This window comes from Periplaneta americana, chromosome 5 (assembly GCF_040183065.1).
Source record: "Periplaneta americana isolate PAMFEO1 chromosome 5, P.americana_PAMFEO1_priV1, whole genome shotgun sequence".
NCBI classification, from domain to species: domain Eukaryota; kingdom Metazoa; phylum Arthropoda; class Insecta; order Blattodea; family Blattidae; genus Periplaneta; species Periplaneta americana.
The window spans coordinates 139,214,740-139,231,337 of NC_091121.1; the positions used below are offsets into that span (position 1 = coordinate 139,214,740).

Genomic DNA, 16,598 nt, shown 5'->3' on the forward strand with positions numbered 1-16,598 from the left:
AAATTATTCATAAGTATTCATGTTATTAGTATGTGAGTGAGTGCAATTGCCTACCACATGAATTGTGAGATTTGCGCAGAAGCGAAAGTATTGATTTTTTCGGGGAAACGAATGTCGACGACCTTGATATAATCTAGAGAGTAAGATAAACATTAGTCTTGATATAACCTTGAAATTGAATTCAACATTGAAAAACGAGATGACAAATTGAATTTTGTTGAATATTATTTACAATTAACCCAAATTATTACAGTAACAGAACATAACCTTCTGCGACAGTATTGGATTTCCAGCCTCAGTGACGTTTCCCTCGTTGTCTTTCGATTGCATATCCGAGAATAATCGAAAACCTGAACTTTAATGAATAGGTGTACTTTAATGACATGCATTAAAGGACTGCTACCAGGTGTATAATTACAACATTTCGGCATGGTCGAGCATAAAATAATTTTAAAAATATTATTGCACTTCACGAGAAGTAAACAAAGTGCATAGTGCATTCTGCTTGGTGTGCACTCAGAAGAAATAGTTAATGGAACACGTATTTCCTATTGCTGCAGTGATTATTTTACCCTGTAACATAAATGATTACGTAGCAGTGGCGGCTGAAGCCACTTTGTCTGAGCAGTGGCATTACATTCAAGTTTGAAACGAAAAGTAACAATAATAATGTATTATTTTTATCGTGAATAGTTTGCACTAACAACAATAATAGCAATAATAGCAATAATCATAACATAACTACAGCCCGGATGTTTCGCAAATTGCCTTTTTTACTAGGTGGAAGTAAATCATTATTTGCATAGATATAAATATGATATGGAATACATCAATGTGATAGGGCCAATTTTTATTTCGCCTATTTTGCCTTTTTAAGGTCTTGCTTACTAATAAATACCTCTTTTTGTCATTTTAAAGCAATATTTCTTGTTTATTTGCAATTTTCTAGTTAACTGTAATTTAATGTGTATGAAATTTAAATATTTGAAACAATGACTAACTTTACTAACAATACTAAATAAAAGTAATTTATTTCGGTGCTTAATCTCCTAATAATCGCGTTTTAATACTATTGGTGTAATATGAATAATGATCGATAATTCACAGTCACAAATATAAAATTGTCATGTCTTCACGAAACCAACAATCATCTTTATAATTTTAAATATTAAGCTCGTTCACATAGAAGTTGTCACGTAGCATTTCCAATTGTTGGTTTCATATTTTCAAATATTATAGTTAAAATTTTGTGCTGCACGTTAGAGATGGGAAAAGTTGTTATTTTCTCGTAACAGTTCCAACTGTTCCAGTTCCATGAAAATGCTAGGTTCCAAATAACAGTTCCAAAATAACAGTACCACCATATATTATATAGCCTACGCCGAAGTTCGCTCCACAGCACCGGATCGAATCCCTCCTCCAGTGTTTTTCCCTTTCTGGCCTGTGGAAACTGTACCAAAATAAAACACACCAGGAATGAACGAAACTCCTCCAGAGTCAAGTCCCTAAATTCAGTTCTGTCATTCTGTGAAGCGTGTGACACAATTTATTTTTGTTAAAATCCTTTAGTCAAAGTAGTTTATGCAAACATTTGGGTAAAAAAGGCAAAAGTATAAGTCGAGGGCCATGAGAAAGTCCAGAAGTCATACTGACAGTATTGACACCACGAAACCAGTTACGTTATATTTATGCACGACGCTAGTTCAGGATTAAAAGTTGGTATTGATTTTGTCCCTGAAATTGTTAAAAGTAGCCAGATCTAGTGACAAAGTTTCTAAATTCATAACACTGCAGCAACGGTTGTCATAATGTAGTTCCATACACGGCCGACTTGATGCTAGCTTCGCTTCATCTTTGAAAGCGAAGGGAGCATCAAGTTGGCCGTGTTCCATAACATCGAGTATATTGTAACATGTAACAGCAAGTATTTTGTATAACAGGTACAGTACTACTAGTATGTAATGTAACAGTAATGGTGTGGAACAGGCCGTTACGTTATTTTATAGTCATGACTCATAATGTAGTTCCATAACATCGAGTATTTTTTGTAACAGCAAGTTATTTTTTGTAACAGTAAGTATTTTTTGTAACAGGAGTATTTAATGTAACAGTGGAAGAGCCACGTAGGTACTACTAGTACGTAATGTAACAGTGGTATTTAGGAACGCTAAATGATCACATACTTCCCTGTATGCCATGTGATGCAGTACGATGTCATAATGAGTCGAGATGTGAATTCCTGGAAATGAAATCTTTTCTAATGCTAAATTGAATTCGTAGATCAGGTTTGTTCGAAGCAGGAAATGTAATGTAATTTTAAATTATTTGTAAATTGGTCACGAAACCGAAATGGATCCCAGTGGTAAATAAAACATAACCTATTCTTCCTCTTCTGCTTAGCTGAAGGTGACAGTAGTATTCAATTTCTCCAAAAATGCATAAATAAAAGCTATAATCATTTCAGCCGTTCTAAAATTCATATTAATAATGTACCATCATGAAGAATAATAATCTCATTGTAATGAAATATGAAAATTTACCGTTGTACTTTTTTTTAAACAAAAGCACTTCAATAATAGTCATGTTTCAACAGATTTTAGTTTAATTTCAAGAATTGGTAATGAAACTAAAACTGTAAAATATTTGGAAATAAAACATAACCTATATATTTTCATCTCCCTTGATAAAATTCACAATGTAGTTACTATAATACACGCATTATGTTATTTGATAGAATCCTATACTTAATTAACATCAGTTCCAACATAATGTGTACATTTTTTAAAGACTATCTTCATATCTTTACTATTTATCTTTTACTTTAGTTTCCAACATTTTTTTCAGTACGACGAAAGGATTCCCAATTCTGCTTTCAAACAGTGGCGCCAACTTTTATGGGCTCGTGGGATCCGAGCCCACCCAATAATTTATCGTGTTGTGAGATTTATTTAACTTAAGGCTCATCAAATGTTTGAGCCCACCCACTGTTTTTCAAATGCTGGCGTCACTGTTTTCAATAGTACCAAACATGTTCCGTTCTGTGGAACAGGCGTTGTCATAATGTAGTTCCAAAGTGAAACAAGTATTTGCAACCGCAAGTATTTCGTACTAGCTCAGAGCAATACTGTTATTTTTTAACATAGTGTTCCAAGGTGCTGTTACTTTTTGGAACAGTTCCAAACAAGGAACTGTTCCAAAATAACTGTTACGTTATTTTTTCCCCACCTCTACTGCACGTGTTTATTATTGTAGGAGAAAGAAACTTGAGTGAGGAACAGTCAGTTATTGTCGGGTGACAGAATATATAAGATCGGTTATCTAGAATGTCTAAATTCAGTAAACCATTAAAAAGTAAACTTCAATGCTTACTTACCATTAAGTACGAGAAAAATTCGTACGGGCACCGGGAATCGAACCCAGGACCTCTCATCTGTGCGCGCTGAGTGCTCTTAACTAACTGAGCCATGCCGGGACACGATCCACGACGCCGGCCGAACTCCCCTCGTAGTATTATGTTACGGCCTTACTACCTGCATTTAAGACGATATACGTCATATATATACATAATACTACGAGAGGAGTTCGGCCGGCGTCGTGGATCGTGTTCCGGCATGGCTCAGTTGGTTAAGAGCACTCAGCGCGCACAGCTAAGAGGTCCTGGGTTCGATTCCCGGTGCCGGTACGAATTTTTCTCGTACTTAATGGTAATAAAACAAACTGACTAGTTCACACTAGTCATGTAATATGCAATGAGGTGGGCGAGACCTCATTCATATTCGATACATATTCAATGCTTACGTTAGTGAATTTGGTGCCCATGTGTTTTCAATCGATGGAACAGTTTTGTTATGTAAGGTTTGTGAAAAGACAGTTAATCACGAAAAAAAACAGTATTTTATAAGTCAACATGTCACCTACGAAGTAAATATGTAAGTTATGTTGCTATAATTTAAATTTATTGCTAAAATATATTATGCCTTTTTAAATTTATAATCCCTTTTTCAAAGATTATTGTGCCTTTTTTACGTTTTATTGCTTTTTTTGCCTGTCCATTTTAACTGTTATAAATGCCTAAACATCCGAGCTCTAATCATAACAATAATAATAATAATAATAATAATAATAATAATATACCTAGTAATAAAATAATAAAACAAATTCACGGAACTCCGAAGTTTTCTAAACTGTTCCATAGGGCTAACTTTCTTATCGTCAATTAATGCGTTATTCAAAAGAGTGTAATCAAAACAGTTTGGTATCTGGCGTCATATATGCATTAATAATATTGTTCTGTGTTGATGAGAAACAAATTATGAATTAAATATACAGTACGTGTACATGGAAAGACTAACACTCTAGATTTAAACATAAATATGAAAATAAAATGTACTAAAGTGTTTACGCAAAAAAAAAAAAAAATTGATGTGATATTAAGAATTGTTTTTTCGGCTTTTCTTAAGTGCTTTTTGGTTTTAACTGGCAATAATCTAAGGAATGTATGACGGATTTAGTTTTTAATTACCTTCTTTGCATCACAATACCACTCATATTATATTTAAATCACTAATTTAAATATTACAGTTCAAATAGAGTTACAATGTTATATCTTACAACTTACTTACATATTATTTACTTATGGCTATCAAGGAACCCGGAGGTTTATTGCCGCCCTCACATAAGCCCGCCATCAGCCCCTATCCTGAGCAAGATCAATCCAGTCTCTACCACCATATTCCACCTCCCTCAAATCCATTTATCCATTTTTATATTGTACTTCCATCTATGTCTCGGCCTCCCCTAAGATCTTTTTCCCCCTAACCTCCCAACTAACACTATATATGCATTTCTGGATTCGCCCATACGTGCTACATGCCCTGTTCATCTCAAACGTCTGGATTTAATATTCCTAATCATTCAGGTGAAGAATACACTGTTATATATCACGTTATATCACAAATAGTTTAATAGAATCAGTAAAGTAATGTTACTATTTTATATGTTGTAATATTACATATTCACATATTTAAAAAAATGTTTATTACGAATACTGGTGTGACAAATTATCGCGTGAGTTTTTAAATTTTTTTTTAGTTGGTTATTAACGACGCCGTATCAACTACGAAGTTATTTAGCGTCGATGAGATTGGTGATAGCGAGATAGTATTTGACGAGATGAGGCCGAGGATTCGCCATAGATTACCTGGCATTCAACTTACGGTTGGGGATAAACCTCGGAAAAAATCCACCAGGTAATCAGCCCAAGCGGGGATCGAGCCCGCGTCCGAGCGCAACTTCAGACCGGCAGGCAAGCGCCTTAACCGACTGAGCCACGCCGGTGGCTATGACGTGAGTACTGAAGGGTTAACGCTGCAGTAAAGTAATAAGTGCCAATTACAGGAAATCTCAACAAGGTTAGTTAGATACCACTGGTCACAGGCACAAATATGGGCGATAGTGCAATTCCTCCCACATTCTGCGCAACGTCCCTCCATCTAACGCTTGCATCGCAATGCCTTACCCACTGCAGGTTATTGGCCAAACGAGGAACGTAAACATTGTCCTTTACGTACCCACAAAGGAAAAAGCCACAGAGGGTTAGGTCAAGTGAGTTCGGAGGCCACCTTATCACGCTTTGCTTTTCGGCAGCACAATGGCTAATCCAAAGTACGGGAGATGCTCGCTGATGTACTCAGGCATATGATGTGGAAGTAAAGTGGTGCACTATATATATATTTTTTAATTAACTCGTCTTCCTCTTCCTGCAGTACACCAGAATGATGAGCTGCGAAATTCAGGACACCAAACGCTCTCTGATATGTTGATAGCGTCATTTATAACAACGATGTTTTCCAACAATAGCCAGTACATGTGCATCATCGTGGCTGTACACTTAATGAACTAAGATATTAGCTGTCTATTGAGACTAACTGCATTTGTATAGCTTACATACTTTCCGAAACAAACTATATTATAATCTGGGCAATCATTTTGAAAACATTGTATTTTCACGGAAAACACGTTTTGGCATGCTTGATGCCGAAAAATTGCTTTTGGGTGCCGTCTGCTCTCGTAATCAAAATCATTGATTGAATTTTGATAGTTTTCAGTATCTAGGTAGTCAACTTATAGGTGAACAATGAACCTGGAAAATTATAATCTCTGTTAAGAAACTAACAATTATTAGTTCCGTCGCTCTTATTTCCGGCAGCCAATCACATTGCAGGTCGGCTACATTTAAACGTGTGCGTCTTGTGATTCGGTGCTGATGACGTTATCCATTTCCTAAGGCTCGATAAATAATATAATCGCATGCCAATTTGGCTCTTTCGTTGGCGTTCGCAGAAAGCACACGAGGATGTTATGTCACTCAATTATTTGCTCAATTACAGTGCGTTTGATTTATTATCATAGGAGCTACGACATGATAATGTTTAACAGTGGGGCAAATAGATTCCTCGTCTGGTAACTCGGCAACGAAAGAACAAAATGGTGAACGATACTACCTACCTAGACTTTATAGAGTCTTCACTTCCTAAGGCGTAAGAAGAGGAGGAGTCACCGAAAATAACAGCGACGCGACTATAGTATTGCTCTTCTAATCAGTGTAGTCCGTCATTTAGACAGGAATTCCTCTCATTACACAAGAGAGTGACTGTGATCCGTCCTACAGTTACTGAAATCAATCTACCACTTTGGGGACTCCATTATGAGTATGCTCTCTGTGCAGGAATATACATTTCTGACTAAGCTCTTTGGGGAGGTTATCCATGACAATGGGAAATGCATGTGGCAATCATGTCTTCATTAACATGTCAGTGCTGCTAAAATATTACATACAAATTCAAATATTTCGTGTCTCTGCTTGGAGAAAAGTTGCTCAGTGCAGATGGATGAATATTATTCTGTGGAATTTGTGGTGTGAAAGTTTTTACAGAACAGCAGTTAACAGCGAAAAACAGTGGAGAGCTCTGGAGCGACTTCAGGATGATGATGGTGAAATGTTTTTTTATTGGGTATTTTACGACGCTGTATCAACATCTAGGTTATTTAGCATCTGAATGATACGAAGGTGATAATGCCGGTGAAATGAGTCCGGGGTCCAACACCGAAAGTTACCCAGCATTTGCTCGTATTGGGTTGAGGGAAACCCCCGGAAAAAAACCTCAACCAGGTAACTTGCCCCAACCGGGATTTGAACCCGGGCCACCTGGTTTCGCAGCCAGACGCGCTGCCAGTTACTCCACAGGTGTGGGCTGGTGAAATGTTGAAAATGTTCGGTCAAAATTGGCATTTTTTTGTTTTTGTTCTAGAAAATACTATGTATCGTAAGGTGTATGTTGGCGAAGTTTTAGAGCCCTAACTCAATTATAAGGCTCTCTAATTACGTCATACTTAAAAGGTGGTGCTCCTAATATATGCCATAGTGGGAGCGTGGTACGAAGAAGGACGTTTTATTTTTCAATATTTCCATCCGATTTTTTGCATTTAATGTTTGCTTCTACTATGTCTACAAAGCCACTGTGATCGATATAACATAGTGTGGTAAGAATATCGCTAGATGGAAGTTATATTTTACCTCAAACGGTTTCTCCTCAATTCCATAATCAAAGAATGTTTTGTTTTCTTTGAATTCCTTTGTACACTGGCGTTCAAAGACACCTGACCCTACAAATAGATAATTTTTTGTTGTAAGTGTAGTTTCTTTAGTTATTACTTGCATGAATAGATGGCGAAGATAATAATCAGTGTCGTCAATCGTACATAAATATACCCGCATTATAGAATTCATTTCTTCATACCACTCTACTGAATGTAAAGTAACACTTGGTTTAGCTTGAAATCACTGATATTGTCAATTATGAGAATGATTTATGATTAATCTACATAATTATTTTCCATGACCTTTTTTATCCGCCCCAATAATGGTGCCACCTATTGAGAACTAGCGGAACTCCTTCAAAGTTGGTCAATTTGTTTATATCTGTGGTTCTGACTTATCTAGTGGTTGGTAAGTTCGCTAAACGGTCATAAAATCTAGGTCAGATCAGTATAGTATGTGCAAAAAGTTCTTAATATTTTTTTCTGTTTTATGAATAATTTCTTTCCATATTAATTAAGTGTTCTCCGATTGAGATTCTGGCTGATATGTACACTAACGTTCAAATATATCTGACTCTACTAATCGATAGCGGTCGATAATTTGTTGGATAAGTGTGGATTCTGTAGTTACTACTTCTATGAATAATGGCGAAGATAATAGTCAAAATATAAATATACCCGTGTTATAGAATTAAAGTTTTCATCCCACGATACTGATTGTAAAACAACACTGAGTTTGACTGGAAACCGGTGATATTGTCTATTAGTATAATTTATGCTTAATCTACATAATTATTTTCCCTGACACTTTTTTGCGGCTTCCAATAATGGTGCCACCTATTGAGAACTAGCGGAACTCTTTCAAAGCTTGTCAATTTTTATATCTTTGGTTCTGATTTATCCCGCTTTTGGAAAGTTCGCTTACACGATCATAAAATCACAGGTCGGATACCTTTGAATGTTAGTGCCTACATCTGTTGTCAGACAGTACATCTCACTTAATGATATGTGTCAGAGGAAGAACGTTTGTCTGTATACATCTGAAGTCTGATTAATGTAATATGTAGCTAGTCGGCGATGTATGCAATGGAGTCGGAAAGGAACTGGTTTCCCTACCACATTATCTCCTGGCCTAGTTGCCTCATAACTGGTGTCTTGTTGGTATCACTTGTGAGATTCAGATCTTCTTCGGACAGTTGACTAAACAACAATAATTAAATGTCGTTAGTCTTCGTTTCCTTACACCATACGACCATGACACCTGTCACGAACGAAAAAGTCGTCTATCAGCGAGAAGCGACCACTGCAGTGCTGGTATATAATATTCACCACATACATTTCCTATCATGCAGCCTACAGTAAATAAAGAGGAGTATAGACCAAAAGTACAATGAAGGTTCGTGTAAATAAATACGAGTATCATCCCTTGATGTAAAGGGTAGAAGGCGAGGACAGTGACAAGGTTAGGTTGAGTTAGTTGAGGGGATAGTTAGCGACAGGAGGCGAGATTTTCCTTCATTAACAATGCTACAAATGTTCAACCGTTGGCAAAATTACTTTTGCGATTTCCGCTAGAGACCGCGATAATGGAATGTGTCTCACATAGCCAAGCATTTAATTGATGCTCGTCCTAGTTTGCTTATAATTCTTCTATAAAAGAAACTGTGGAATTTAGGGCAGACAGGAAGGTCATACACGTTCCTAGAGGAAGGATCTCTTTCAAGTCAATTTAGTCCTACCATCTGTCTGAGAAGTAACGCAACTGAGTATGATTGTGTAGTTAACGAAATGCGCTAGCTCGCTGCGGAGAAGCTTTTTTGTTTTTCTCTTTATGTTTTCATGTTTTATTCTTTAGTTGCAAATCGTATGCGACCATTATATAAATGTATTTCAAGTCATTTGTAACTGAACGTCAAGATTTTATAGTTCATATACAGAGTGATTCACTAGGATTTACCGCCATTTACAGAGCTTATTTCCAAAGACATTCTGAGCAAAAGATGTCATATAAACATGTGTCCTAAGCTCAATATTTTCAGAGTTACACTAATTTGAAGTTTTTAATAAGCGTAAAAGAATATTACAAATAGAGAATGAACTACTCAGAAGTATCATTTCCTTAATTGGCTAGTGTTCTGAAGCTAAAAATGTGTTGTTAATTGCTTTGTACAGATTTTGTTTCTCAATTTTTAACCGAAAATTATATCATTCTTACGCCCTTACCACAATAATTGTTACAAATAATATGACCCTAAGAACTTCATTCTTTACAATTTGATTATGCATCCTGATGTACTGTCTTCAAGGATTTGCAAGAGTGGCGTGATTTGTAACAATTGTTGTGACAAGTGCGTAAGAAAAATGTAATTCTGTAGATAAAAAACGAAAAAAAAAAAAATTATTAAGCTGCTGTGAAATTCAAACACATTTTTAGCTTCAGAATACAAGTTAATTAAAGAAATGATAATCCTGAATAGGTAATTCTTTATCTGTAATATTTTTTTATCCTTAAAACTCAAGAAATTGAAATTTTAAAAAACAAATTCAAGTTAGCGTAACTCTGAAAATATTCAGAATGAACCCATGCTTATAGGTATGGCATTTTTTGCTCAAAATGTTTTTGGAAATATGTTCTTTAAGTGCTGGTACCTTCTCGTTAACCACCCTGTATAAGAATATTTAAGGGGTTAATGTATATTTCAGCTTTTAATACATATAAAAGCATATTTAGTTACTTTTCTAGCAATGTGATTGCTACACCACCAAGACTAAGAATACGGAAAATTGGAAAAGTGCAATACAGAAGAAGCTCAGACAATGGAACATATTAGAGGAGTTATATTTTATTTCTTTCAATCGAAAACATGCAGACAGCGCAATGTTGTCGGTGAATCATTTGGACAAATGAACAAAGCATTCAATTAATGAAGTGCATTGCTGACTCTGCAAATTTACAATATTGGGACGTTATGATGGATGAAAGTTGTGATTAAGAGAACGTTATTCAGAACAAGAAGCCACCTAATTGCCTATTCTGCATGTGCATAAGATTTTGTCACTAGAACGCTGCAATATAATTGGAGCATACGTTACAGGAAGCGTTCATAGGTTTCTTTGTACTCGCTGTTTTTTACTTATCAACGTGGAAAATCAGAATATTTCATTTTATTATAGTGAGAGGTTTCAGAATCTTCGACAGTGTGTAGAATGCATTGTATTTGAGACCAGCTTGGCTGCAAAAACTATCAAAACAGTAATTATTTTTTCAATTTTAACAGTGCATATTTTGTTATTTTAGTGCATATATCGTGTTTTCAAGTATATACATGCACGTATATTTTCCCGTTTTTTTTTTTTTTTTTTTAGTTCTTATGAATTCGGCATCTACATTAAGACCTTTTTCATTATGTGATATGTTTTGAGCTATTTTCTTTATATGAAGAAAAAGTTTTAAATTAAACTGTCAATTATTATCTTCATGATTATTCCACCAATAATAGAAATAACATTTATATAACAAGAATCAATTTAGTATCACTCAAAATAGTTTTGATACGGTTGCAATAGGACTAGGACTATATAATAAATTACCTTCTTACATAAAGGAATTTTCTTTTCAAATATTTAGAGGTCCCTGAAGACTAAATTGAAGGTAAATCCTCTTTATGGCCTGCGGAATATTTTAATATTAATTCGTAGTACCTTTTGTTTTGACACACAGCTATACATTTTTTAATGTCTCCATCCGTCCGTCCATCCGTCCATTCGTCCATCCGTCCATCCATCCATCCGTCCATCCATCCATCCATCCATCCATCCATCCATCCATCCATCCATCCATCCATCCATCCATCCATCCATCCATCCATCCATCCATCCATCCATCCATCCATCCATCCATCCATCCATCCATCCATCCATCCATCCATCCATCCATCCATCCATCCATCCATCCATCCATCCATCTATCTATCTATCTATCTATCTATCTATCTATCTATCTATCTATCTATCTATCTATCTATCTATCTATCTATCTATCTATCTATCTCATATTGATATTCGAAGTAAAATAATGGACTCTGTGAATAGTTGTAACTGATTGTGTCTGAAATTCAAATGAAAGATCAATTAAGTTAAAAATGCAATAAATTATTTTAATCCAGGAATTCTAATACTTACTTTTCATGCAGAAAAAAAGAAAAAAAAAACATTCCTACAAGTTCGAACTAATAGTGAAGTGTATTTTGCGAAAGAAAAAAGAAAACATCAATTTCCAACAATATATTTCGCAATGTGACTTAGAAATTTTATAAAGGGCAACACTACAGGGTAGAATTGATGTAACTGTGCAGATTGAAGGAGACAATAGACTATATTAAAATAAGTAAAAAAAAGTATTATGCGTTTTGTAATTAAGTGCATGGTTTATTAGAAGATTAGGCTAAAAGTCTGCTTTGATTGACAACGGCTCATCCCCGGCTCCTGTGCAAATACACACATGCACTCGGTCTGAATAGCAATGTTCCGTACCTTGGTCACCGTAATACGGTTGCCATATTTCCTAATGGCAGGAAATACACATAGATCTTAACAATTCTATTTAATTTGCAAAAGAAAAAAACAATTCGTATTATTTAAAAATTATAAAGAGATAAATAATTTCTTTTCACTTCTTCTAACCATATGAGTAAAATTAGGGATAGTACTTACAGAGTAAAACAGTCAATATTTAGGGGAACATTTTTTTTTCTGAAAAAAAAAAAAGTGTTCATTTGGGGCTAATATGACGTTAGCAATTTTTGCGGTACTCTACCCAAGGAATGATCTGATAAAATCTGCACAGCACAATTGTTTTACTTGCACCCTGTATGAATGCGTACAAATGAGAAGCATTGGCAGCAATGTGTAGAGGGTAAGTATCGATACTCGATGCTGCATTGCTGCACGCTATGTTTGCTCTATTACCCTGGCCTACGCATTCGGCGTTCTCGAGAGTCCTGCTCATCCTACCGGCAGCAAGAGAACTGTCGGCTCACAGAACAGCAAAATAAAAGCCTCTGGTATTTTGTTTACTGACGATCAATCCAAATTTCTTGTTCATGAGACACCCAACATTTACTTTTATTCTTTTTCTCGTTTCCATCATTTTATCTGTCTGTCTATCTCTACATTTATTTATTCATAGTGAACTGTAAGTAATGTCATTAATTCTGATGGATGATTCCTTTAGTAAAGAGCAACAAAAAAGTAAAACACCATTTTGTTATATTTTGAATAATTCATCACATATTCATTTGTATGAGGTCTCGCCCACCTCATTGAATATTACACGACTACTATGAAGTAGCCAATATGTATTATTACTATTTAATACGAGAAAAATTCGTACCGGCACCGGGAATCGAACCCAGGACCTCTCAGCTCTGCGCGCTGAGCGCTCTTTCCAACTGAGCTATGCCGGGACACGATCCACGGCGCCGGCCGAACCCCTCTCGTAATGCTTTTACGGCCTTACTACCTGCATTTGAGATGATACAAGTCATATATGCAGGAGCGCATATTTAAATGACTTTATGGCCATATTCAACATCAGTTTGTGACAACTGCTAACAGTTAATACATCACATATTCATTTGTATGAGGTCTCGCCCACCTCATTGAATATTACACGGCTACTATGAAGTAGCTAATATATATTATTACTCTTTAATACGAGAAAAATTCGTACCGGCACCGGGAATCGAACCCAGGACTTCTCAGCTCTGCGCGCTGAGCGCTCTTTCTGACTGAGCTATGCCGGGACACGATTCACGGCACCGGCCGAACCCCTCTCGTAATGCTTTTACGGCCTTACTACCTGCATTTGAGACGATACAAGTCATATATGCAGGAGCGCATATTTAAATGAATAATTTTCCAGAAAAAAAAATTGCATTTTAAAATAGACCTACATGGATTACGAGATTGTCAAACTTTGTGCAATCAGTAGGGAATGCACATATGGCTGTGTTGCTCTCAACAATACAGGTGACAGCGTTTAATTTTTGTGTTTAATCAGTGTTAGAAAGCGGAGAATGAGCACTGCTTGTTGCACGTTAATAGAATCTTGGAAAATTTGAAATTAACTGTACAACTTAATTTTAATTATATGTTCAGAAAACGCAAATAATATTGTACGTTTATTTTAAACTAAATTGTAAAGATTAAGATATATTTCTACACTTCCATTTTAATTGAATATTCTATAGAACGTAAACAATAATGATGCTTATAACACGTTATAAAAACAAAATTTTAAAACATATAGAACTCTAAAGGAACAAATAAAAATACGTTATGTTTATTTAACGTTAAACGAAGTAAATTTAAAATATTATTTTTAAAGTCTCCGATTTAATTTTAATAAAATATTGGGTGAACATAGACAATAAGAAAAATTTATTTTACGTTATACAGATCTAATTAATTATTTAAAAAACCTGCGTTTTTCGTACTACAACCATTTTCTTCAGCCAATTAAAAATACTTCCTTCCCACTTTCATTTTTGAAGTAGTAACCGGTAAACTTACATACAAGAAATCAAATTTCCCTTAAAAGCATTTGTGTGTGTGTGTGTGTGTGTGTGTGTGTGTGTGTGTGTGTTTTATATACATTTCTCGTTGTCTCGTCCATCTCTCGCATTACGCTAGCTGCATCTCTCCAGCAGGTAGTAACCTTTACAGGGTAATCAGTGTGCATCAAGTTTTAAAATTCCTTCGCAGAACGAAAAGTTACATTTATCGGGATCAAATTTCTACTAAATTATTTAAATAATTTATCAACAGTAATCTCACTAGACGTTTTGATTTATCTAGAGAAAATCAAAACTCGAGTGGGATTTAATTGACTATTACACGATTAGAAGAAAGTATATAAAGATTAGAAGTAACGAAGTACTCCAATATAATAAAATATTAATTGACTTACGAAAATACAACTGTCTTCACATGTATTATTGTACCATCTCAACATTACAAATATTACGCTAGATGCATGCTAGATGGCAGTAGTGAGCAATGCCTTCTCGTCGAGAAGTTCTAGATCTATTATACACGATGGCAATGTTACTAGTGAAGAAGGCTTTCTTGATTCAGTTTCATTTTTATTAAAATGCAACATTCCACTTCAATTATCCGAATCCCAGTAATCAACGTCACTTGGCAGATGATTTTCAATAAATCTTAATATTAAACAATCTCTGATACGTGACTATCCATAACATCATATAGCAGAAGCTATAACATAACCTAACGTATATACACAAGTGTTAGAAAAGTTTTAATTAACGACGATGACATAAAAAATAAACGTGAATAATTTTAAAAAGTATAATTATTGAATGTACAATTTTCAAATTTGAATGTGGTTGGTGGCTCAATTGATGTCATATTCGACGTGTGCGTAATAGAAGTGGAACTCGTTGATTTAGGCCTACATGGTGTATTCAACTTATTCAGAATTTCCGAATGAATAATTTTAAAAGGAATAATTATTGAATGTACAATTTTCAAATGTGAATGTGGTTGGTGGTTCAATTGATGTTATATTGGACGTGTGCGTAATAGAAGTGGAACTCGTTGATTTAGGCCTACAACTTATTTAGGATTTCCGAATGGTGCTCTTCATTTATTTGTAAATCGGATTTCAGAAGATGCATAGGTATGATCAGTGATTTTTATTAATTGTTGTTCTTGAATGCCAATGCGAGTCATATTTGAAACTGCTGTGGATCGACTGGAGTGGTTTGTAATTATATATATATATATATATATATATATATATATATATATATATATATATTACGTTCAGACCAGCGCAGTTTCAAATGTTGGCAAACAAAGAAACAAATGCTAGGGACGCGATAAAATTAAACAAATGCTAGGGACGCGATAAAATTGTGCGATAAGCAGCCATGATTGGTTGAAATACGTCCTTTCGTACCTTTTTCTTGGTCAAAAGTAGTATGACGTAGTAAGAGTGTAATAGTCATCATAATACACTGCTCTATTAAATTGACTAAGCATAGGCCTATATACATAATGCATACACAGGCCTACATAATAAATAACGAATTCCTTATGACAGTATATTCCAGCTCCTAATTATAGATAGGCCTAATGTTATTTCCTAAACAATTAAAATATTATTATACTTGCCCCAGTGAAAGAATACTATAAGCACATTACTGTCTTAACTTTACAAGAGTGGCTACTTCTCTTGGATTTCAAATTTTCATCGTCTTTAGTTACATTGTATAACTCGGACGCAAAACAACATATCTAAAATACACAATTCAGAATCATCGAACGTTAGATTAAAGTCATTTTAATGTTAAAAGTCTTAAGAAGAAATTCAACTCACCCTTCTTGTCCATGTGATGGTTGGCACTGGATTGCCAGATGCTCGACATTCCAAAGTTACGGCCGATCCTTTCTTAACTTCAACTGCCCCTTTTCGTGACCCGTCAGAAGATACGTAGTCGATTCGTGGAGGAACTGAGAAAGAACAAGATTGAAGTAAATTAGGTTTTGTAAAAAAATCTATTACTAAAGTTATTATTTTCACAGCAGAAAGATTAATTGGTATCGCATTAATACCAGGGGTAAATATCAGGCATGGCGGGTCTTGGTGGCGCCAGGGTACATTTATGATTTTCATATACGGCCAATACAATTATTCCTGGACATGTATTATTAATATTATTAGCTACTACAGGACCATGGTGATGACGATGATGATGATGATGATGATGATGACGATGACGATGATGATGATGATGATGACGATGACGACGACATTTCTTAGTATTCTCTACACGAATTAATTGTGCTTAATTTATCCTACTGTCTACATTTCTTATAAATTACCAGATAACCATAAGTTTCTCTTTCCTATTTCTCCACAAAGACACTTTTACTCGAAGTACTGGTGGTCATTTAAATGCTAATATTTATGT

At 35.1% G+C, this 16,598-nt stretch overlaps 1 protein-coding gene across 2 annotated transcripts in view; it reads right to left on the reverse strand.

Moving 5' to 3' along the window:
* The window catches only part of LOC138700204 (limbic system-associated membrane protein-like), a 1,013,135-nt gene that overhangs the window by 559,008 nt on the left and 437,529 nt on the right, over nt 1-16,598 (reverse strand). For both annotated transcript variants that reach the window (XM_069826646.1, XM_069826645.1), the window contains exon 3: nt 16,004-16,137. In XM_069826646.1, the coding sequence (XP_069682747.1) occupies nt 16,004-16,137 (134 nt within the window). The remainder of the gene's footprint in view (nt 1-16,003; nt 16,138-16,598) is intronic.